This window comes from Dromiciops gliroides, chromosome 5 (genome assembly GCF_019393635.1).
Source record: "Dromiciops gliroides isolate mDroGli1 chromosome 5, mDroGli1.pri, whole genome shotgun sequence".
In the NCBI taxonomy this organism is placed as follows: Eukaryota; Metazoa; Chordata; class Mammalia; order Microbiotheria; family Microbiotheriidae; genus Dromiciops; species Dromiciops gliroides.
Genome location: NC_057865.1, coordinates 85,896,836 through 85,920,594, shown reverse-complemented (window position 1 = coordinate 85,920,594; position 23,759 = coordinate 85,896,836). Strand labels below are relative to the sequence as shown.

The following is a 23,759-nucleotide window of genomic DNA, read 5'->3' as shown; positions in this document are numbered from 1 at the left end:
GGTCTAACAATTAACACTGAGAAAACGGGCGGTTCTTTCACCACCTAGCACTTCACCATTTACGCATGGAACCATCAATTACAGCAAATCAAGAAATTTTGAATGCTGTGGATAAGTTCACTTACCTTGGCATTATACTTTCCAGGGATGTACACGTAGGTGATGAAGATGAGTAAGAGTTAATGCACGAGTTTTCCAGAACCAGCTCAGTGTTTGGGAGTCTCTAAAGGAAAGTGTGAGAAAGAGTGTGTTAGGCAGCCTGCCAAACTGGGCATTGTGCTAACCTCATTTTTCTATGCCTTATGAACCTGGACAGTATAGTAATGCCATGCCAGGGAACTGAATCACTTCATTTGAATTGTCTTAGGAAATTTCTGAAGATCATCTGGCAGAATAAGGTACTGAGGTCCTTTTTTGAGCTGAACTGCCAAGCATTCAAACTCTACTGCAGAGCACAACTCTGATGGTCTGGCCACATTGTTTAAATGCCAGAAATATGTTTGCCTAGAGGAAAACTCACACAAGGCAAGCACTCACATGGAGGTCAGAAGGAGCGATACAAGGACATTCTCAAGGTCTTTCTGAAGAACTTTGGAATGATTCAATGGGGAGACTGGCACAGGACCATCCAGCATGACATGCCCACATCAAAGAAGGTTCTGTACTCCATGAGTGAAGTAGAATTGCAATAACTATAAAAGAAATGTGAGCTGCAACAGATTTAGAGATATCTTCCACTCCAAAATGTTCATGTGAACTATTGTGCCCAATCTGTAGTAGAGCCTTCCTAGCTCTTATTGGTCTGATCAGCCACAGTTGGACCACTGTACTTTGACTCCAAAATAGTGATGTCATTTGTTGGTCCTCTTCAGCAACCAACAACTACCATTCTTCAGTCTCCCAAGAGACCTTGGATTTAACTTCGATTCATCTATTTCCATTGCCTCCATAGCTATCCTCTCTCTAAGCCCTATGAGAAGCGCTTTATTTATTTTATTTGTTTGTTTGTCTGACAGTAAATCATTGTATCAGTTTTTACAACACTGGAAAATAGCTAACCAATTAGAATTGTCTCTCAGATTAGATTTACTATTTCCATTTATGAAGACATTTTTGTATCAAACTGCTGTTTGTAGTTCCAGACTTCATCATCTGATAATTAGATTACAATTGACAGGGTCTCTCTGCTGCCTCTAGTCCCTTCCCACATATGAGCCATACTGAATTCTATTGTCAGATTAATCTTTATCACTATCATCATAGTGCATCATAGTGTCCTGTTCAAGAATCAATAGAATTTCTTGTATTTCCTACTGCATTAGTTTAATAACGGTACAAACATTTTTATAGTACCATATGGACCAGGCACTGTGCTAAGTGCTTTTTTACAAATATTCTCTCATTGATTCCTTCCAAACAACTCAGGGAAGTGCTGTTATTATCACTATTTTGCAGATGAAGAAACTGAGGCAAAAAAGTTAAGTGATTTGCACAATGTTACACAGCAAGTAAGTGTCTGAGGCTAGATTTGAACTGAGCTCTTCCTGCCTCCAAGCTCAGCCTCAATTCGCTATGATACCTAGATGCCTCCAGTTCTTTCAAACTCTTCTGTCTAGCTTCCTAAGATCCTCTATTGCCCAGCTATCTACTTACCTATTCTCCCAGTAAGTACCTTCCATTCTAGTCTTTTCACAACCTCCAAGTGCCAGCCCTACCCACCCCAACCCTCTTTCATCTCCTTATTCAAGTCCAAGGGGGATAGCCCTGGCCCAGTAATTTAATTGATATAGGGAACTGGATGAGGAAACTCCCACTATCATGCAAGTTGACACCTTTGCAAAAGCATTAGGGTATCGGAGAGTTCTCCTAGAGCACTAAGTGGTTGTTTCGGTTTTAAGCCCCACATCCTCCATGAAGCTTTCTTTAATCTCTAGAATTTTTGAAACTCTCTGATTCCCTTTTATGAAATCCTACTACACCCCCAAAGTCAGTCCCACCCAGCTTAACATTTAATAAATTATTTAGGAAACTCGATAATTTATTTAGTAATTTAAATAAATAAAAATTAGACTTAATAAATTAGTCCATAGTTACTTCTAACCAAGTAGATTGTAAGCTACTTAAAGGCAAAAAATCATAATTTATATTTTTTCTTGTCAGAGTATTTCATAAAAATAATTAATAAATGAAAATAAAAATAAAAAAGAGTATTTAGTATTCAATAATATTTGTTGATTTATTTGAAACATCTATTTAAAACTTAATGCCCCACTTTCTTCAGAAATTTAAACCAAGGATCAAATTTTTGTGCTCTACAAGACTTTTATTTTGATCAGTTTCCATGTGGTAATGTAATTCTGTTTTTCTCTCTAGGAATTTAAGGAATATAGAGTGATGACCTTCTGCTATAAAGAAGCAACATCATTCTGCTGTAGAGAAAAGAAGATAACTTCTGATTCAACATGATAGAAATTATTCTAAAGGTACATCCTTGATTTAAAAAAATGCTACAGCAAGATTGCCCATAATTTGTATTTTAACTTGACATAGGCAGAAATGAAGAAAATAATTTGGTCCCCAGGTACCAGCCAGGAGATTGTGAGCAGGATGGAAAGCAGCTAAGCAGTCCTGGGTGTGGCATAGGTGCTGCAGGCATTTGCTTTAGGTGCCTCTTAACTATGTGGTAGTTTTATTCTATGTAGGACACCTATTAGTTTACCAAAAATTAATAATACATTACTTACATGTACACACTTCTTTTTTGGTGTACTAGAAGGCAAGATTGCCTGAGGTCTAATTTATAATTATAGTGAAGCAAACATATGTTTAGGCATGTAAAAGTCTTATAATTCATAATGAGTTTATTGCATATAATAATTATGGCTTTACCAATTAAGTGAAAAATTACTACTATGTACCTGATAAAAATGATGAAGCCAAATTCTGACTTTAAAGGTTAAGGTAACAACGGGTCAAGCATTCTTCGATTTAGTACATTTTTTTTTTTATTTTAACTAGTGGCATAAAACTTGAATATCAATTACTGTCCAAAGTGACAGATAAAGCCTTAGTTTTCTGTTAATTGATAGTTTACGTACAGTCTGCATGTGAATTTTTGTTCATGTTTTTCCAACTTCTTTAGGGCCGTGCTAAAAATTTAGCTATTACTGCAGTTGCTTTACAAGATCACATTTTACATGATCTTCAAATCCAAACTCTTTCAGTGATAGATCTTTATAACACAAAGAAACAATATAATGAGAGTGGATACAAACCTCCCAAAAAAAATGTAAAAGCAATAGTGGATACTGGACTGAAAAAAGCAGCTCCCCAAATCCCCAAAGGAGAAGAGTCAGAGAAAGAATATGTTCTCGATCCACATCCTCCACACTCACTCCTCTAGGTAAGATGGGCTGGCCTGGGCTTCTTTGTGCTAATTAAACTTTGTTTATTGGAATGGTATAATTTGGAGTCAGAAGCATGTATACATCAAAGTTAATAAATAATTTCAACAGAATTCTCTGCTATCCATGAAAGTTCAAGGATGTTGGAACAAGTTGTCTTTGCCCCCAAAATACTTTTTATATAAAGTTTACTCTGTACTGTGGCTGATTACACTCTATTTATATAGATAGTAGGAAACATTGAAGTTAAAAGTCAGGAAAAATCTAGTTTTAACAGTTACATAAAGGCTAAGAAGGGATTATTCAGCTGATGCAATTGCCACATGGAAGAGGCCTTCAGAACCTTGCTTCTAGAAGAGTCTTGATGACATGTATCCCAACAGGTCTGGAAGAGAGAGCCCAGAGCATACCCTGGAATTCAAGTCATGTTGCTCTTTCAAGGGTTCTCTGGATTACCTTGAGGCATTAGTTTTCTAATGCTACCACTTCAAGCTTCCTCTAGTTGTGTTCCCCACTCTTAGGTTCCAATGACTAACACTTTACTTCCATTTAATATCCATTAGCTTTTACAAAGTAACTTTTTAACAAGGCAGCTAAGTGGCACAGTGGATAGAGCACTGACCCTGGAGTCAGGAGGACCTGAGTTCAAATGTGACCTCAGACATTTGACACTATTAGCTGTGTGACCCCGGGGGCAAGTCACTTAACCCAATTGTCTCAAACATCTGGGGCTATGTACAGTCATCCTGATGTATATATTGCCACTACACCCAGATGGCTCTGGAGGAGAGAGTGAGGTTGGTGACTCAGTTAAATCCAATTCACTACAAGTCATGACATAACCCCCAATGTCATGGTCATCTTTGAGAATGAAGGACAAATAATAACAGAAGGCCTTTTACTTTGAAGATATAATGAACAAAAGTACAAATATTTCTCCCTAACATCTCAGAGACACTCTCCACATAAACTATACCACCACAGTCTCTGGGGAGAACAGGTTCAAACTGAATACAGTTTCTACAAAGCATTAGACCGTCCAGGTTCACATTCCAAATTTAAAGATCATTCCTCATTCCTTGGGCATTGATACATGTACTCAACTCCCAGATTCCTAGACTCTCAGAATCCTGGATGCTTGGACCTCAGGTGGCTCTCTCTCCTGACCTTTTAAAATTCAAAAAGTCATAGCTTCCAGCTTCTTTCATCCAAAATGAAAAAAAAAAAAAGCAGCAAACCACCAAGGCAGGCAAACTGAAGCTCATAATCATGGGTCACATGCCAGTCTCAGGCTTATAGCATTATCTCTCACCAGACTGCATTAGCAAAGGAGTCAAACCAAGAGCAAAGAGCCACCAAGAGAATAGTCCAAGACTGATAACAGCCCTTGGAAGGGGCCTCCAGGTCCTTTACAGACCCAAGTACAGATGATCAGAGAGGCTGCCCTGTGTTGGTCACACAAGCAGAGGCAGGACCAGCTACAGAATATCTCTGTGTGCTCCCACAGCCCCTCCACAGCACTCCAATTACAGGCCACCCCAACTCTCCTGAAAGCCAGCCCCCCAACCCTTCCCACAAGGAATCGCATCAGTGGAGCTTGTCAGCATACTCTACCCAGTCCCTTGTGACATGATGTGTGGGAACAGGCCACAAGATAAGGTAGACATTTTTCTGGGATATTTGAACAAACAGGATAAATGCCACTATGACACTATTGAGTATAATCCTACAAAGAAGGCTCTAGAAATATCTTCTATAGATGGCCTGCCAGCTCTGATGTTCCATTAAAAAGCTTGGCTTTTAGCAGAAAAGATATTTAAAATCATTTAAATCCATTGTCTAACAATGTGATATTTGGTAGAAAGGAAAAATATAGAGAGAAGTCTGACTATGGGTTGTGCTGGAATGATGTGAAATAACACTGAAAGTTTATAAAGAAAATTCTATGCTATGTTTTCAGTTCAGTACAGTGAAAATAATCTAATGGATTGTGTGATTTTTCTTGAGTTTATTTAGCAAAAGACAGCTGATACCTTAGGCATAAAGAATCTGTACTTCAATAACATTTACCCATACTTAGACTTAAAAGGTTTGTTCTCAAGTTGATCCTGGGGCAAAAGCCATAAAGAATTAACACCTGTACTTGGACACCTAATTGAACAGAAGAAAGAAACATACAACAGTAAGATAAAAGCCAGAGATGTGGAAACAGAAAGATGTTTCTGGCGAGCAAAGGCTCAGAAAATATATTTTTATTAATTATAGTATTTAGAGTAGTAGCATTGAATTTAGGATTACAGTGGCTTTTCTTGAATTTTCTTTGGGGAAAGAGGAAAATCTCCTATGTTTGACCATAGACCAGAGATCAATTTATAGGTAAATTTTAAGTTAAATCCTTTTAAGAGGTTTCTACTTATCTGCAAGAAAAATCCATCATTTTGGTTCGGTTTTTTTTTTTTTTAACAAATAATAGAAAACATGTCCTTCATTCGATTCTAATTCCAAAGTCTTTGACGTGGATTAGAGGTGATTCTAGCATACCAGGAAGAATACAAGCTTTAGCAGCTACAACCAAGCTGGAGAGTCTTTGGGCTCAGGTCCATCAGCAACCTCTGTGTTTGTCTAAACATGACTACAGTATGTTCAGGGAGGCTCATAACCAAATTGACCAACAAGTGGTAAATTTTGTTGACTGTAGTAAGTCATGAAGGCTGATTATTAAGGCATGATGAGGTTGTGATCTATGAATAGAGAATACACATTTTAAAAAATCACTGATCTTTTCAGATTTTAAAGTATGAAACATGTAGGTATGCTTTACTTTGCTGAATTGTATAACTTAATTTTTAAAATCAAAATGTGTTTGAAATTTAATAGAAGCTTTTAACTTAAAGGAGAATAACATCATTTTTGTAAAGAAAATATTCTTTTTATAATGCAGCAAATCCCAATTGTAGAGATACTATGACAGTGTAAAGGACTTTAGCTCTGGGATCAGAGGACTTGGGTTCAAATCCTACCACTATCACTCATTTACCTCTGTGACCTAACCTTTCTCGGCTTCAGTTTTCTTATTTATAAATATAGGAGATTAGACTAATCTCTAGATCTGTTTTCCAGTTTATGTTCAGATTTTTGCATATGGATCTTTCTTAAGAGGGTCTAGTTCTACTTGAAACAACTACATGACAAAACAATTTTATACACTGGTTTTAAGATAATCAGTTTAAATCAAAGTTAATTTTAAAATCTATAAGGATTACCACAACTTTTTTTGTTGTCCTTGCCTCTTTGTCTCTGTTACTATCTCTCTCTGTCTATCTGTTGCTCTACCACTCTCTCCCTCCACCCACCCCCAACATGTCTTTCTGTAAATTTCCAAAATGGAACTCATTACATGAACCTCCAACAAACTACCCCCTTTCTGTTGAGGGCAACCCTATCCTTCCAGTTACCCAGGTTCACAAATTATGAGTTATCTATGTCCTGATTATGTTTTCAAGTTAACAGTTAACCGAGTTATTTAGTGAAATACCCCAGAATATAGCATGGGGAGTTTACCTCTAGTATTACTTTCCTAATGTGTACAGTTATATTGGTTGAACTTTGAAATATATATATGTATGTGTATATGTGTTTATATACATATGTATATGTATACATGTATATCTACATATTTATAGCTATAGAAAGCTATGTAAAATATACAAAGTATGTATATATGCTTATGCATATATACATTATATATGTATTTATATATTATATATGTTTTAAATATAGCACTTTCCTAAGTATAAATATTTCTTGGAATAACCAGAGTAACAGTGTCAACACATTCTCAAAGAAGTCCCCCTAAAAGCAAAAATTCAAAATTGTATCTGATTTTAACTAAGTAGAATAGCTTGATAAAAAATGTAATCTTTTCCCTAAACTTCACAAAAATAAACAGTAAAAAGCTTAAGAATTCCATAGTAGGTATTTCAAAAGTAAATTTTAATATGATATATATTGATCAAGGAATGATTCTGAAAAACACTGGGGTACTAGAAAGTATTTGTTGACTAGTGGTAAAAATACAAATCCTAAATTGCTGCTAGATGTTTTACATAATAAAATAAACTCAGATTAAATCTAGTTTGAATCATTCTTTTCCCCTCAGATATAAATTGCAGGATTAGAAATATCTGGCAATTGGGCCAAGTAGAACTTTGCATAGTATAGAATTTATGAGACTAAGGTACAAAATTTTCATGGATTTTCTTAGTAAATGCCAGTTAGATGAATATAACATTCACAGTATCTTCCCAGAAGTGATTATTATATTAATTAACTGACTAAAATGAGAACTAACCCATTTGTTTAAATATATATTTCATTCATTATTTTGGAAAAAAAAATCTGTGAGCCACTTCCCCCAGAGTTGGAAGAGATACAAAGAAATAGGTTCTGCCATTCAAGGCATCTATATTTTAGTTTGAAAGATGAGATAGACACACATAGAAAGTTGAATAATAATATCAATTTACTTAGAGTACAACAATCCAAGAAATATGATTAAGTGTTGACTATTGCTTGAAGTAGGGCAGCTAAGTGGCTCAGTGGACAGAGTGCTGGTCCTGGAGTCAGGAAGACTCATCTTGCCACTAACTGTGGCAAGCCACTTGGCCCTCTTTTTCTCAGTTTCCTCATCTGTAAAATGAATTGGAGAAGAAAATGGCTAGCCACTCTGGTATCTTTGCCAAGAAAAACCCAAATAGGGTCACAGAGAATTGAACATGACTAAAACGACTCAACAACAATGAAAGTTGTTTGAAGTAATTAGGGAAGTCTTCATAGAACATTATGAATTTAAACTGGGCCTTGAAAGCTAAATAAAGTTTGGAGAGAAGAGAGAAGTACAAAGTAGAGGTAAGATACAAGTAGAGAAAGATACAAAGTGATTTCAAAAGACATCGAATAGACCAATCTGTCTCTCAACAAAAGGTTCTTGTTAGATAGTAGTAAGAACAAGGTTATAAAGTCAGGTTCAGTTCAACAGGTCCAAATTAAGCAGCTTTTCTATGTCAAGCACTGTTAGGTAATTAAAATACAAAAACAGGAATGAAAAACAGTTCTTCAGGGAGCTTTTATTCTGTCCAGGGCTACAACATGTAAACAGGTAAGTAAATACAATGTCTAAGAGGGGGAGGACATTAACAACTAGGAAGATCATGCAATGTTTCCCATAGGATATGGCACATGAGCTGAGGTCTTGAAAGGAGTTAGGAAGTCTAAGAGGCAAAGATGAGAAAGGAGAGTGTTCCAGGCATGAGGGATAGAGAGCCTGTGCACAAGCATGAAGATGAGAGAGGAAAAACTGAGTTGGAGGAGCAGTGAATAGGCCAGATAGCTGGGATCTTGGAGCAGTGAATAGGCCAGATAGCTGGGATCTTTGTAGAGAAAAGACTGAAAACAGGGAAATCAATTATATGGCTACTCCAATGGTCCAGAAAATAATTAAATAAGAGGAGCAGCTAAGTGGTGAAATGGATAAAGTACCAGCTCTGGATTCAGGAGGACCTAAGTTCAAATCTAGCCTCAGACACTTGACACTTTCTAGCTGTGTGACCCTGCAAGTCACTTAACCCTCATTGCCCCACCAAAAAAAAAAAGTGAATAAGAGTTAGCCATGCAAGTGGAAATAAGGGATCATATTGGAGAGATATGAACATAGAATAGATAAAACTTGGTAACCTATTGGAGGGGGAGAACCAGTGTGAATTTGGGTGGCTGAAAGGATAGGGTTGCATTCAACAGAAAAAGAATAGTTTGAAATTGAAGGACAGGTTTCTAGGAGACCATGAGTTCTACTTTGGAACTTTATAGAGGGACTTAAAGCCAGGTAAAAGTGCTTAGATTTTATCCCATTTGTCAAGGGAGGCAATAGAATCTTTTTGAGCAGGGCAAATACAGTGGAAGGAGTGTGAGTAATAGGGTACAGAAGAGGTTAGCGTAGGGAAGAAACTGGAGGCAGAGAAACTAAGTAGGAGATCGTTGCAGTAGTCAAGTACTATGAACATGGAATGAACAGGGTTAAAGACATGTTTGAAAATGAGAATGGAGGAAACAAGGAGAAATAGTGAGAGTCAGGAAAAAAATTATGAAACTCAGGATATGGGTAGAAAGTAGGGAAGCAGAGATGACTGGGGAAGTTGATGGCACCCCAGCAGAAATAGCAGTGTCTGCAGGGAGAGTTGGTTCGGGGGACAATGGGAAATTTTGTTTTAAATATGTTTTTGATCTTGACATCCAGAGATTACAAGGTGACACATTATGAGCAGTTGGTCCACCAACCTGAAGGAAAAGAATAATCTCATTGGCTGTCATGTGCCATCTCCTATGGGAAACATTTCATGATCTCCCCCTCTTATATACTGAATTTATTTATCTGTTTACATGTTGTAGTCCTGGACAGAATAAAAGCTTCCTGAAAAACTTTTTCATTTCAATTCTCACTGTGACCCAGCTAAAAACACATCAGCTATAAGAGAGTTCACCAGGATGTTGTGTGTGTTATAAGATAGAGGGAAATTAATAAAACTGAGTTCTTGATCCAAATCTGCTGCTTTATGACCTTTTCAGCAGAGAAATGATTAATGATAGGATTATATAAATAAATAAGACTTGCATTCAAGTCTCAAAATGTTCAAGTTCAAAAGTGCCCTGGAGATGACATGTAGAGAACCAAGTATTTGGGATCAAGAACCTAAATCTGAATCTTGGTTCTTCTAATTATTGCCAGTATTATTAAAGGAAAAGGTACATTCTACTCCCTTCAGTAATGTCTGAGGCCATCACTTTATACTAGCAAGTTAAACAATAACACTCTAGCCTGTATGGTAATGTATGCACAAGCAACAGGATGCAAACTGGGCAAAGGTCAGAATATATTTTAACTTCTGCCCTATCATTAATTGAAAAGGAAAAAGATTATAATAAACAAGTATGGTTGAGGGAGCCCTGTTTATTTCTGATAGAGGGGACTGTTGAATTTCAAAATGAGATTGAATTAGTAAAAAAGAATTAATAAGCATGATGCTGCAGAACATTTGGGTAGCTTTTCAATCAGGCTTATAGCATATAATACAGACATCATACAGAACTAAACAATCTTTTTATGAGTTTAAAGATGCAATGATTAGTGTTACTTGTGCCTAGAGTACAATTAAAAGTCAGAAAGTGGGAAAAAATAGTGACCTAGGGTATCATCTTCTTAGTCTGGTGATAAAAATTTATGGTTCATCTGAAGCACTCTAGCAAAATTCTCAAAATGCTAAAGACTATTCTATCATGCCTTTAAAACAAACATAATGCAAGTGAGGCATGACTCCCCTATAGCAGCAGTTCAATAAATATTAACTTAGTGATTGAATGAAAAGAGTATTTAAAAGTTGACTCATGCCCCACTGTGTTGTTCAGAAAGAGATGTTTTAAATGTTGACAAGTCAAAGGAAATTGATGGCAGTCATGAAGATTTCCTCAAAGACAAAAAAAACAAAACACATATGTGGAAGATACAACCCTTGGTCTTTGATTCAATAAACTAATCATACAATATGACCCAAAAGTCCTGGTGTAGTTCTAAGCCATGAAATTTTAGAACTGCACTAGGGCTTTTGGGACAGCCTTTGTATTATCCTGGAGGGTCATACAATTATATATCCATTCACTCCATCTTCATGACAAAGATGCAAATCAGTGACTTTTTCAAAAAGTAGGTTGCCTGTTTGACCCTTTGTATCTGAATCTACAGCATAAAATAATAACTGACATTCATAATGATGATCAAGAGTCATCAATAAGGTAGGGAAAATACCATATTGGTCTGAATATAAAACTGTGCTTCCTTCCCACACACCCCCACACCAAATCTGTTTTTATAAAACTTGGATGCAGCCTATAATTATGCTTTTAGTATAGACCTCTTCCCCTTGTAAAATCTGAGCACAACCGCCTGTATGCCTTAGAGATAGAGATCTCCCGATAAAAACCCATCAACTCTCTCTCCTCCTTCCTCAAATATCCTCAAGCTGGAGAAGATGCTAGGAGAGTCGGATGGGAGGTGAGCCACAGAAGGGAATCTCCCCAAGGGGTTTATACTTTGTCCCTTCAGCCCTTCCACTCCATCACTCAGGCTGATTGTTGTAGATACAATTGAGTCAGTGAAGGTCCAAGGCAGGGCAGAAAAGTATGGGGGAACCAAAAAAAGTGGGTTCCCAGTCTTTGCAGTTTAGGGAAGAATAGCAAGTGAGGGGTGACCTATTAACCATCTTCTCAAAAAGCTCAGTATTTCCAAATTTTCCCATTTATTTGTGTTCTCTGTAAGTTACCAAGCTGACTAATATTTTTGTGTGGCAAAAACTTATGAGAAAAAAATTTCTTCTCTGGAATAGATCGGTGTTGTTGGTTTTTAATAGCATGTTTTGGGTAATTATTTTTAATGCATGTGAATATATTGTTTCCTTTCAAATATATAATTTTAGGATCTATGACCTCGATTTGGATCAATATGGTGATCTTATTAAAGAGATGTCCCATAAAATAATGTTTCAATATTTATAGAGTTAAACATAAATCTTAATCTTTTTTGTTATTGTTGGTAGTTAGGTTTCATTATCTCATCCAGACTGGAAATGCAGTGTGCACTCTTGGCCTATATTCCTAACACTGATATGCAGATTAGGTTGAACCCACTCTATTTTTCTTACCTGAGCCGGTTCACCTCTTCTTTGGAAGCCTGGTGGTCCTTCATTCCTGGGGACTCACAATATTGGTGCCAGATTGAGTGCAAACATCCAGTCAGCTTTAGTCTTACTACAGTTCAGTACTCTCACACTCAATCCACCAGCATCAGGGTCTACCGGTATACATCACCATGCTCAACTTTAAATAATTTTAAATCTTCATCTGCAGGGCATTTTTTGGGTGGGGCAGTGAGGCTTAAGTGACTTGCCCAGGGTCACACAGCTAGTAAGTGTCAAGTGTCTGAGTTCAGATTTGAACTCAGGTCCTCCTGAATCCAGGGCTGTTGCTTTATCCACTGCACCACCTAGCTGTCCTGCAGGGCATTTTCAAATATAACTATACAATAAAACTGTGATTATTCAAAACCCTCAGGAAATACTATTTTTAAAAGCCACATTTTCCAGACAGCCAAGGGTTTATGTCCCTAAACTTGGGATTTTAAAATTTTTGAATGGAAATCTTATTGCATACTGCCATACCTTCTTAAACATAATATTCTGAAATATTAACTTTCTTTAACATGTGAGGGCCAAATTTAATATATGGAGAGTTAATTAAGTGGCTCACCGTAATATTGGGATCCCGGAAATAATGAGGGGCCTCTAGGTTCAAAGCTCCCTCCCCTCCGAACTGCCTTTTTAGATATTTCTCCCAGGCCAATAAGAAAGGAGCCCAATAGTCTCTTTTCCACAAATGAATCAGTTTTGTTTTGTTTTTTTTTAATGGGAATGAAATAAACAGCAAAGGTAAAATTAATAAAATCAAAGACTAGGGAATAGGGAACAAGAAATACGGCTAATCCTCCTAACTCTAACCTAAGTCTATACAATCCCCAAACTCACTTCCAGTTCAGCTGATTCCAAAGAGCTTTTATGTTAACTCACCACCTGGGGCTTGTAGCTTCCATGGAAAACAGCCAGGGCCCGCAGGACAAAAACTGCTCCTGCTGCTGCTCGCCACCACCGGGAGGAAAGTGACTCCAGAAGAGGCCAAGCTCCCCTCAAGGAGCATTTACTCTTCCTCCCCAAAAAGGGGCAGTCCTTCAAAACTGCCTGTGGAGAGTGGTTTCTCCGGCTGACATCAGCAGCATACTCACTTCAGGGCAGGCCAGGTGCGGCGCATCCAATCAGACAGCCAAATTCCAATCATCTTACCACAAACATAATTATTATAAATATAAATTACCCTATTGTGCTAAAATGTATAGTTGTGTCTTCAAAGCCAATTGAAGTAATGAGCCAAGGCTAATAGGATTTTTCATTCATGTTTTGTTTTTAAAATTTTTCTATCTCCAACTTTGTTGTTATTAGTTACTTACTATGACTATCAGAGTCCCTGTGCCTATAGGTCCCACAGTGTGATCTGCTTTACCTAATTTGCTATTCCAATCCCTGTAGTGCTAAGAAACCAGGTCATCATACTTTGTAGAATTGTGTGCCAACTGAGAGTAAATAATCTTTGAGAAGGACCTGAGTGTCTCTTTTGTGTTTAAAATGCCTATGTTCCAATGCATATGTTCCTAGAATTTAAATTTTCTCTTTTAATAGCGGAGCCCTTTTTTTTTTTTGCTTATATAACTGAAGTTGCTGAATAAATAGCTGAATTACAGACAGGTAATGTATCTTCACAACACTTTTCTTATGCAAAGCTCTTTACCAACCAGCAAATTCATCTATGTCTCCTAAATATTAACCAGCTATCAGAGACAGAGAAAGAGAGACAAGAATTGATAATTGATGGGAAAGGTTGATCTTAAATCCAGTTCATAAATCAGAGATTTCAGATTTTCTTTAATAACCAGTATCTTAGTGAAAATACTTCATTCCATTATTGTGCTATAAGAAATGACAAGCAAGATGATTTCAGAAAGGCCTGGAAAGACTTGTATGAACTCATGTATTGTGAAGTGAGCAGAACCAAGAAAATGTCGGGCACAATGACAGCAATATTGTTTGATGAAGAACTGTGAATGAACGACTATTCTCAGCAATACAATGATCCAAGACAATCCCAAAGGACGGATGATGAAGCATGCTATCCACCTCTAGAGAAAGAACTGATGCTGATTGAGCACAGACTGAAGCATGCTTTTTTTTACTTTCTTTCATTTTTTTCTTTTATTCAAATTTTCTTATACAAAATGACTCATATGGTAATGTTTTACATAATTGCATATATATATAACCAATATCTGATTGCTTACCATCTCAGGGAGGGGAAAGGAGAAGGAGGGAAGGAGGGATAGAATTTGGAACTCAAAACTTCAAATAAAAATGTTTGTTATTAAAAAAAAGAAATTCAGCACTAAAAAATGAAAGAAAAAATTAATTCCACTTCAAGCAAGCTGGATATGTGAGAATTCCAATTCTTAAAAAATTTAGGGAGAGACTCTTTACAAAAAGGAGTCTACAAGGGATTGGATTGACCGCAGGATGGCTTTCAGTAGCAAGCTTTTTTTAGTACATTTACTGTATTTTGATATTTCAACGACCTATGATTTCATCAGTGTAATTACTCCCTCAGGAGATGGTCCTCATGTGTTGCTAGAGCCAAAACAATTCATAATGTAATGACTGATTTCCTGAGCTTAAAGTTAAGTAGAAGTCTATATTAAAGTTGAGGGGGGGAAAGGGAAAAAAAGCGTCTCTGCTCCATTGGGAGCAGTCTTGGAATCCAGGTTCACCTCTAAGCCATGAGGAAACCTTAGTAATGTGGCTTTACTAGACAACATTCATGTGCACAATTTTATCTGCATACAGCTTTTAGCCACTGTAGAAAAGAAGTCTTAAGAGTCCATAACATAATGGAACCTCATTTTTTTTTTTTTGGCAAAAGGCATCTGGGTTCTTCTCAGTGTGCCAAAATTCAGATGCATCAATGGCATGAAAATAGTATGCTTACCTATCTCAAGATCCAGAGGTTGGTTTGGTTTTGTAGATAAATTCACAGCCATGAATTCTTTTTTTTTTTTCCTGTTGGTACCTCCCTCATTTTTTTCTCCATTCCCCATCCCCAAATCTTTACAATGAAAAGATTAACTCATTTTTCTAATTGTTTCTTCTTTAAATCTTAATTCTCCAGACTTCATAGCCCCTTGACGACAGCACCTGTCTTACGTTTATTTCCTTTCTCCTCTGATGGCTTATCTATTACTGGGCAAAGAATATGTTTCATTAAATTAGTTGGTTGACTGTCATATAATAAAAAGAATAAGAATTAATATTCTCTCTTTTATGGTATTACTTTCTCCTATCTTAGAGGAAAAGGCCAGCTGTATATATGTGAAATAAGAACATAAAGGTAATTATAAGATCTATATTAAATATGGCTATAATGTGCTTGGAAGAAATACCTCTTACAATTATTATATGTAAGTTCAATATTCTAAAATATATTTTAATTGAGATTTTTGTGTTGTGTTTTTTTTTTACTTTAGCACAGAAGTTGGGTTTGATTGAGCCTCCTCCATTGCCTCTATCAACCGAAGAATGGGCAAAAGTAAAAGAGAGGTCCATAAAACAAGGGGATTCTATGCACCCGTGTTCGATATGTAGAGAAGAATTTGAGCTTCAGTCACAAGTAATGTACAGAAAAAGCATCTGGATTTCACTGTCTAGGACAGTATCACTATCAAAAGTAGCACAGGCTGCTCTGCATCTTCAGGCTAGTTAATTGACGTACTTTAATGTCTTCCATATCTCCCCTTTACTACATTACACATCAGAATCAATGTAATGGTGAGAGACAAGGGGGAAAGGGGTAGATCAGTAAGCTATGAGAAGTTCATAGTTGTCCAAGTCACACAGGTTCTTAGAGTTCAGTTCTCGTCCTCAGCGCCAACTCTAATATTCCCTTCCACCTAACTTCCTTCAGTACAGCCTCAAATTGATTGTGGACCAGGTGTCATGTCTTCTCCTAAATGTCCCCAGTCCTTCATAACATTGGAAAGTAACTCAGTGCTAGTTCCCTTGCCATGGATTTATCTTTGGGAAATTGTTTCTCAACCCTCTGGAATGTGCTTAAGAATAACGTGCAGGGGCAGCTAGGTGGCGCAGTGGATAGAGCACCGGCCCTGGAGTCAGGAGGACCTGAGTTCAAATCTGACCTCAGATACTTAACACTTACTAGCTGTGTGACCCTGGGCAAGTCACTTAACCCCCATTGCCTCACTTAAAAAAAAAAAGAGAGAGAGAATAACATGCAGAAAAATTTCACCCTGACCCCTGACTATACCAGAAAGTATTTCTGCCCTTGCCCTCCCAGAATTTAGTAAAAGATGGAATTCTTCCCTTTCTGGGCCCCAAAGCAATTTCTCCCTAGATTTTGGACCTTGGGATCTCCTTGGTCCCTGATCTTGAAGTCTCTGGAGAGATCTCAGGAGAGAGCTTGATCATTTCTCTTCTGTCCATCCTGATGTAAATCCTACCAGCCAGATCACATGGGCCTTTCATGGTAGTCACCTCTTCCACACCAGCCACTGGCCTAAATTTGGATCTTTATACCCTTATTGCATGATTCTTTCACCAAGAACAATTTTCTAACTAATGTTGAATTCCAGATCCCAAATGGACCTGGCCCTACTTCACTATTATTGGCTAAGCTAATCTGAAGACATTCTATGGAATGACAAAGTCTTGATGGATGTTCACTTTCCCTTCTCAGTGTGATGAGTCCCTGACCTCACTAGGGCTCCTCCCTCTGAAGAGATCTTGAAGATACTGTGGTGCTTCAACAATTACAATAACCAAATGTACTTATTGTCATAGCATGTTAACAATAGTCAAGCCATAGTCAAGTTCAATTCAAACAAACATTAATTGACTTCTTACTTGCTGTGTAAAGCGCATTAGGAGATTCATAAATGAATGAGACGGATGCCCTCAAGAAGCATAATGGAGTTTACTCATAAGGGATTTCTATATTTAAAGAAAATGAAGGGGGGTAGCTAGGTGGCGCAGTGGATAAAGCATTGGCCCTGGATTCAGGAGTACCTGAGTTCAAATTTAGACTCAGATACTTGACACTTACTAGCTGTGTGACCCTGGGCAAGTCACTTAACCCTCATTGTCCCACAAAAAAAACAGAACAAACAAAAAAATAAATAAAATGAATAACTTTGTGAATTCATGGTCATGCAAGAAGAAAATATATAATGAATGTCTCCATAGTACATGGGGAAAATCTCTCAGGATTATTAGAAACTAAATATTCTTAATAATCATAATTCATTAAGCTTCCTACCACCACAGTAAGATATGTGATAGATATAGTACTGTGTTTATGAATATTATATACTACCTTGTATTGTACTTTTTGCATGTCTTATCCTCCTCTCCACTAGATAATAAATTTCTGGGGGACAGGACTATTTTAATCTTCTCTGTATTCTCCCAAAGCACTATAACCTTAGATTACATGCTTATTTAATGAATAAATTAACTACCCAACTGCGTTCATTTCTTGGGTGCCCCATGTTAGGAACCTAGAGGGTGGCCCAGAGTATGGTGAATGACTTGAAGATCATGCCATACAGGAATCACCTGAAGAACTGGAGATATTTAGGAGAAGACTTTTGAAGGACATGACACCTGTCCACAATTATTTGAAGGCTGCTATGTGGAAGAGACTTGTATTGCTTGGGAGGCAGTGTGCTTCCGTAGAAGGAGTACTGGATTTGAAGATAGATGGCGTGGGTTCCAATCTTGGCTCTTCCCCTTGCCACCTGTGTGACCTTGGGCAAGTTTACGGACCTGTTTCCTCAACTATAAAATGAGAAGGTTATACTCCATGACCCTGAAGAGACCCTCCATCTTGGAAGCTATGGCCTTACAATTCTAGATTTGGCAAGAGAATAGAGAACTAGCACAAAGCAGGGTAGCTGAGAAAAGCAGATTTCTACTCCACTGAAGAAAAACCTTTTGAATGATTAGAATTCTCTGGCAGTAGAATGGGCCTCCTTGGAATGTAGCAGATTCTCCCTTCATGGGAGATTTGATATCAAATAGGGCTAAATAATTATTTCTTGGGGGTAGAATGGAATTCCTATTAAGTTAGACCAGATGAAATTTGGGGAAGAAGAAAAATTCAAATCTGAAAGCATTCATTGTTTTAGATTATATTATTTTTTATATACTGACCTAATTGCAGTTCATCAAACCCAGCCCTTCATCTCTTGCCTTGATGCCATGGTACTTTGGTGCCTTGGCCCTGGCTGACCCCCGCACCTGGAATGCTTTGCTCTTTCTCTCCTCTGCTTCTTAGTTTCTCTGGCTTCCTCTAAGACTCAGCTCAAATCCCACTTTCTATAAGATGCCTCCTCTCATATCATCTAACATCTGCTCTGTATATAGCTCATATTTACAAGTTGTCTTTCTGCTTTGAATAAATGTTCCTTGAAGGGAAAGACTGGTTTTGCCTTTCTTATACTCTCAGTGCATAGCATAGTGACCAGAGACTATCAGGATCAGAAGGAAGTCTAGAATGAATAACTATCTAAACCTCAAATGTCACTGACTCATGCAAATTCTCACACATAGTAGGGACAGCCATAGAGGTATTTGAACTAATGAATATCTCCACAACCATCGATTATTTTCTATTTTTTCAGGTTCAAATTTTCATGCTATTTTCAAGTTTATTATTTTTGTTTGTGAAATTTTTTAAGGACCAGACAGATATTTATTTTTCAGAAGTTAGACACTTTGGAATGTATTTTAATTTTAAAAGCAACTAGAACACTAAACCTAATTTAGTTACATGAGGTAATACATCTGTCCTGCAGCAAAGGGAGAGAACTACTTCTTTGTTATTTGGTCTGTCTGGTCCTGTAAAAGAAAGGAAGCAAGGGAAGATTTGATGGGGGAGATCCAGGGAAGTATCAGGATGGGACCCTCTTTGTTCACTTGTTTTCATTCTCTACAGTTTCAGTCAACAAACCAGCAAATATTAGTTGAGTTCCTACTATGTGCTGGGCACTGTGCTAAGTGCTGGGGATACAAGTAGAAAGAATGAAAGAATCTCTACTTAGGGAGTTTACATTCTAATAGGGAAGACAAGTACATATAAAACCATGTGCAGTAGAAATATAAAGCTAATAGATACAGATATAGTTAAATATAAGGAGGACACTAGCAGAGGGGTATATCAGGAAAGGCTTCATGAAGAAGATGGTGCTTGCACTTTTTAAAGGGAGAGACAGAGTCTGTGATGTGTAGGTAAGGAGGAGGAATATGTCCAGCATGTGGCTAGACAGGGCAAAAGCACTAAAGGGGGGTGGGGGGCGGGGGCAGCTAGGTGGCGGTGGCACTGGCCCTGGATTCAGGACTCCCTGAGTTCAAATCCGGCCTCAGACACTTGACACTTAACTAGCTGTGTGACCCTGGGTAAGTCACTTAACCCTCATTGCACTGCAAAAAAAAAAAAAAAAAAAAAGCACTAAGACAGGATATAGAGGGTGCTGCTGATCAAGGAACAGAGAGAAGGGCAGTTTGGTGGCACAGGAGGAGAAGTCATTTACAATGAAACTGGAAAGCTAGGTCGGGACCAGTTTGTGAAGCTAAACAGAGGAGTCTATATGCGATTCTAAAGATAATAGAAAGCCACAAGAAATTCACATGAATAGATTTGCGCTTAAGGACAGTATCTTCAATGGCGGTGTGAGATGGGGAGAGACTTGAGACAGGGAAACCAATTAGGAAGAGGCTGTTGCAATAATCTAGTTGAAAAGTGATAAGGGCCTGAATCAAGGTGGTAGCTGGGTGAATAGTGAGAAGGGATGAGATGAGATGAGAGAGATGTTATGAAAGAGAAACAGTAAGATCTGGCAGCTGGATATATCTAATGTGGGAGAGTGAAAAATTCAGGAAGATGCTGAGGTCACAAATCTGGGAGACTGGAAAGATGTTAGTGCCGTCTACAGAAATGGTGAAGTTTGAAAGGAAGAAGAGTTTAAGAGAAGGAATAAAAAGTTCATTTATAGATGTGTTGAGTTTGAGATGTCTCCAAGAAATCCAGTTTGAAATAATCCAATAGGCAACAGATAATACAGGACTGAAATTTAGGAGACACACAGGATGGCTCTGTAAATCCGGGAGTCATCTGTATAGAGGTAAAGACCATGGGAGTTTATGAGGTTATCAAGAAAGAGTATAGAAGGAGAAAATGAAAGAGGGCCTAGGACAGACACATTTAAGGGGCATGACGCAAAAAATATAGAGGAGATGGGAAGAGAGAAGACCATCACAAAAACCCTGAGGTGAGGGAGGAGAGGGCAGTGAAGAGTTTAATGCAGTAGATGAGTTGAGAAGGTATATGTGTATTTGTTTATTTCATTCAATTCTCTCATGTGCTCGTTTATAAATTATTAACTCCATTTGTCTAGCATATCTAGTTTCTTTTTCAATTTTCCTACATCCTGGACCCACCTTACATGACAAATAAGAGATTAAACAAATTCCACACATCTCTGTGAGGTGGTCAGATGTTATTCCCATTTTACAGATGATGAAACAGATTAAACAGTTCAAGTAATGCACTTGAGACCACCCAAGAAGTTATGGCACAGCCAGATTAGAATTTAGTTCTCATTAGCACCCCTGTTGCTACAACCTTTTTTGCAGCACATTAACTGCCACTTACTGATTTATTGTAGTTATCTGAGAGAATATTTGCCCTGCAGCAAGTATTTACAAAGATCTTACTATGTTTTATCATGTTCTTATATATACTGAATTCTAACTGTATTAAAATATATCTTCAAGCATCTGTTGATGAAATACTTTAAAAGATGCTTTTAATAAAGGATGAATGAGTAATTGCCTATGTGTATGATTGTTATTAGGCAGATTAAATTGTAATTGTTCAGAAAGGATCCAGATTACTGGATTCATTCATTTTAAACTTTTTGTGGGGTACGGAGGGACTGAAAGGGAAAGCTATTTCAAGGGACTTGTTTAGAATATTCTGGGTTTTATTTCTTCCCCATCTTATCCACCTTTAAGTGAAAGTGTAGATTGCACAAAGGCAGGTAGGCTAATTCTTGTGAAAACAGGATAGTGCTCCTAAATTCAGGCTGTCTGGCTATGCTGAGGTTTAAGTCTTAACCAGGGAGTGTTAAAGAATGTGCTCATTAAAGGTTACTTCAGATTCTGCACAAAAAAAGGGAAATGCCTTTGGCTTTTTTTTTTTTTTTTTGTCCTACATGTTTCCTTAACTTTCTTCCCCGAAGGGGGGAGAAAAGCCACTGAATCTGAAAGCTTTCCCTTCAGTTGGCTGTTAGCCACTAATCCTTTTGTGTTTGCCAGCTCAATAGTGCATACTCGTTGTTCTAGTTTCACCCCTTTGCCAGTTCTTCCTTCCACTAATAACCAACTGCCCTTTTTTTCTTTTTCTCTTTCTTTTTTGGGTCTAATGCTCTATCTTTTGTCATGGCACAGATAACCACCATTTGGTGGGAATTTGGGTCAGAGAAAGGTGAAGTTTTCATGAAGCTTGTGAGCATACTTTCTCTGCATTTTTTTGAAAAATAGAGTCATTCATATGTCTTCATGATATATTGCTTCTTAAATTTGAGTGTCATTTGGTAGAACAAAGCACCCAAAAAAAGTATTTACTTAACATTTCTCTGCTTCCTTCCCTCACCATCCCCCACATCCCTATTTCTATTCCTACAACTACCCTTTACACACATACAATCACTCTTATTATCTGTCTAGGAAATAGACCTACTTCTTAATTGCTTTACTTTTAAATATACACTATCTGAGTAACTCAGTTTAAAACTAGTAAGTGATGGTAAATTTAGCTTATTCATCCTGACTTCATATGTATGCATTCAGGTTCAGGGTACTAAATTGTTAGATGATTTTTTTCTTCTTTTGTGTTCTATATTAAATGTTAACAGTACAGTTTTTAAACTTATGAAGCAGAGATTAGTTTTGTTCTTTTTTTCAAAAGAAGCAACAACATAGTTAACCTTTTGTGCATTCAGAACTTTTCTTTTAATTAATATGTTTGTGGTGCATCTCTTTTAAACTAATTTAAACTTCAAACAATTTTTTGTTTTCCTGTGAACAACAGGTGCTGCTTTCATGTTCCCATGTATTTCACAAAGTAAGTAAATCCTGTTTTAACTCTTACAATAAAGTATGCAATACATCATTCTTGTAACCTAAAGAATCTAGCCTAGCCTTACTCAATTTAAAGTCTTCCAAAAAGAGCCATTTATTTTATCCTTAATCACCATTTATAGTTGGAAACATGACTTAAGGCTACAATACAATTCATCCTGTTTTTTAAATGGTGAATTTTATGTGACAAAAGAACCACAAATGTTTGTATAACAGATTGTTATTAATAATGTACATCAAAGTGAATGATAGCTTAATTCATATGATTTAACTTCATGTTAGTCTTACACACAACAATATACCTTTACAGCAGTTGATTTCCAGAAGTTTTTGATGTCTTCATGTTTATTCCTGTAAAATATGATTTTTGGAACAGGATTCATGAAGAAGGTGTTAATATCTGATGAAACTTTTTCACATCATAATCTAAATTAGACATTCTCATAATTATGGGAAAAAAGAACACTGTAATTACATTAGAAGTAAATGTGTTGTTTATAAGTAATTACTCACAAAATCTTAAATGAACTTTTTTCCTCAGGCATGTCTCCAGGCTTTTGAAAAGTTCACAGGTAAAAAAACTTGCCCTCTGTGTAGAAAGCAGCAGTATCAGACAAGAGTGATACATGATGGAGCTCGGCTTTTTAAAATAAAATGTGCAACAAGGTAAGAACTGTTTCAGATTAATCATAACATGAATCATTGCATACCCAATTAAAAATAAATCCAGAGTAAACCCAGATATGAAACGTTGAGATCTATGTCATTAGAAATAATTTTTAAATATGTGCATGAACTGAACAATCTGGAAAGGTTTTGGAGTGTGATGAAGTGACAAAGTGACTGTAACAAGGACCAGCCTAATTACATTCAGAGAATTGCATCCCCAGCTGGGTCTCAGGGTGATGAATTTTTCTTCCACTTCTACTCTAAAAGACCATATAGCATGATACAGAGGGGTTTGCAGTCTGTATCAAGCTGAACTGAAGAGATTACTGGGTCATCACTTAGGTATATGCTTTACCAGGATTTTTTTGATCTTCATAATTCTCTTTGATCAAATATCTCTTTTCTTAGAATACAGGCCTATTGGAGAGGATATATTGTTCGGAAGTGGTACAAAAAACTGAGGCAAACCATACCTCCCAAAGATGCGAAATTAAGAAGAAAATTCTATGAAGAAAAGGTAGATATGAATTTTCTAAATATGGTTTCTACATTCTCTTAAGGATTTCTCCTTAGAATTTCCTTGGCATTAGAGTCTTTTAAGTTACATAAGCACTCAAAATGTTAGTCATAATCTCATTCAGGGTTTAATTTTTGTTTAATACCTGTTCAGTGTAGACAAGTTTTCCAGTTATTTTCTCTTCAAGAAAAAAAGCTAATGTAGAAAAACCTATTAGTTTTCTTCTTCAAGCTGTTATTAGGGTGAAAATTAAAGATA

The 23,759-nt window shown here is 37.0% G+C and overlaps 1 protein-coding gene across 1 annotated transcript in view; it reads left to right on the top strand.

Moving 5' to 3' along the window:
- Nucleotides 1–2,556: 2,556 nt before the first annotated feature.
- Nucleotides 2,557–23,759, top strand: part of RNF32 (ring finger protein 32) — a 54,260-nt gene continuing 33,057 nt past the window's right edge. The window contains exons 1-6 of the mRNA XM_043967518.1: nt 2,557–2,598; nt 3,265–3,397; nt 15,622–15,767; nt 22,266–22,298; nt 22,857–22,981; nt 23,393–23,501. Of these exons, the coding sequence (XP_043823453.1) occupies nt 2,557–2,598; nt 3,265–3,397; nt 15,622–15,767; nt 22,266–22,298; nt 22,857–22,981; nt 23,393–23,501 (588 nt within the window). The remainder of the gene's footprint in view (nt 2,599–3,264; nt 3,398–15,621; nt 15,768–22,265; nt 22,299–22,856; nt 22,982–23,392; nt 23,502–23,759) is intronic.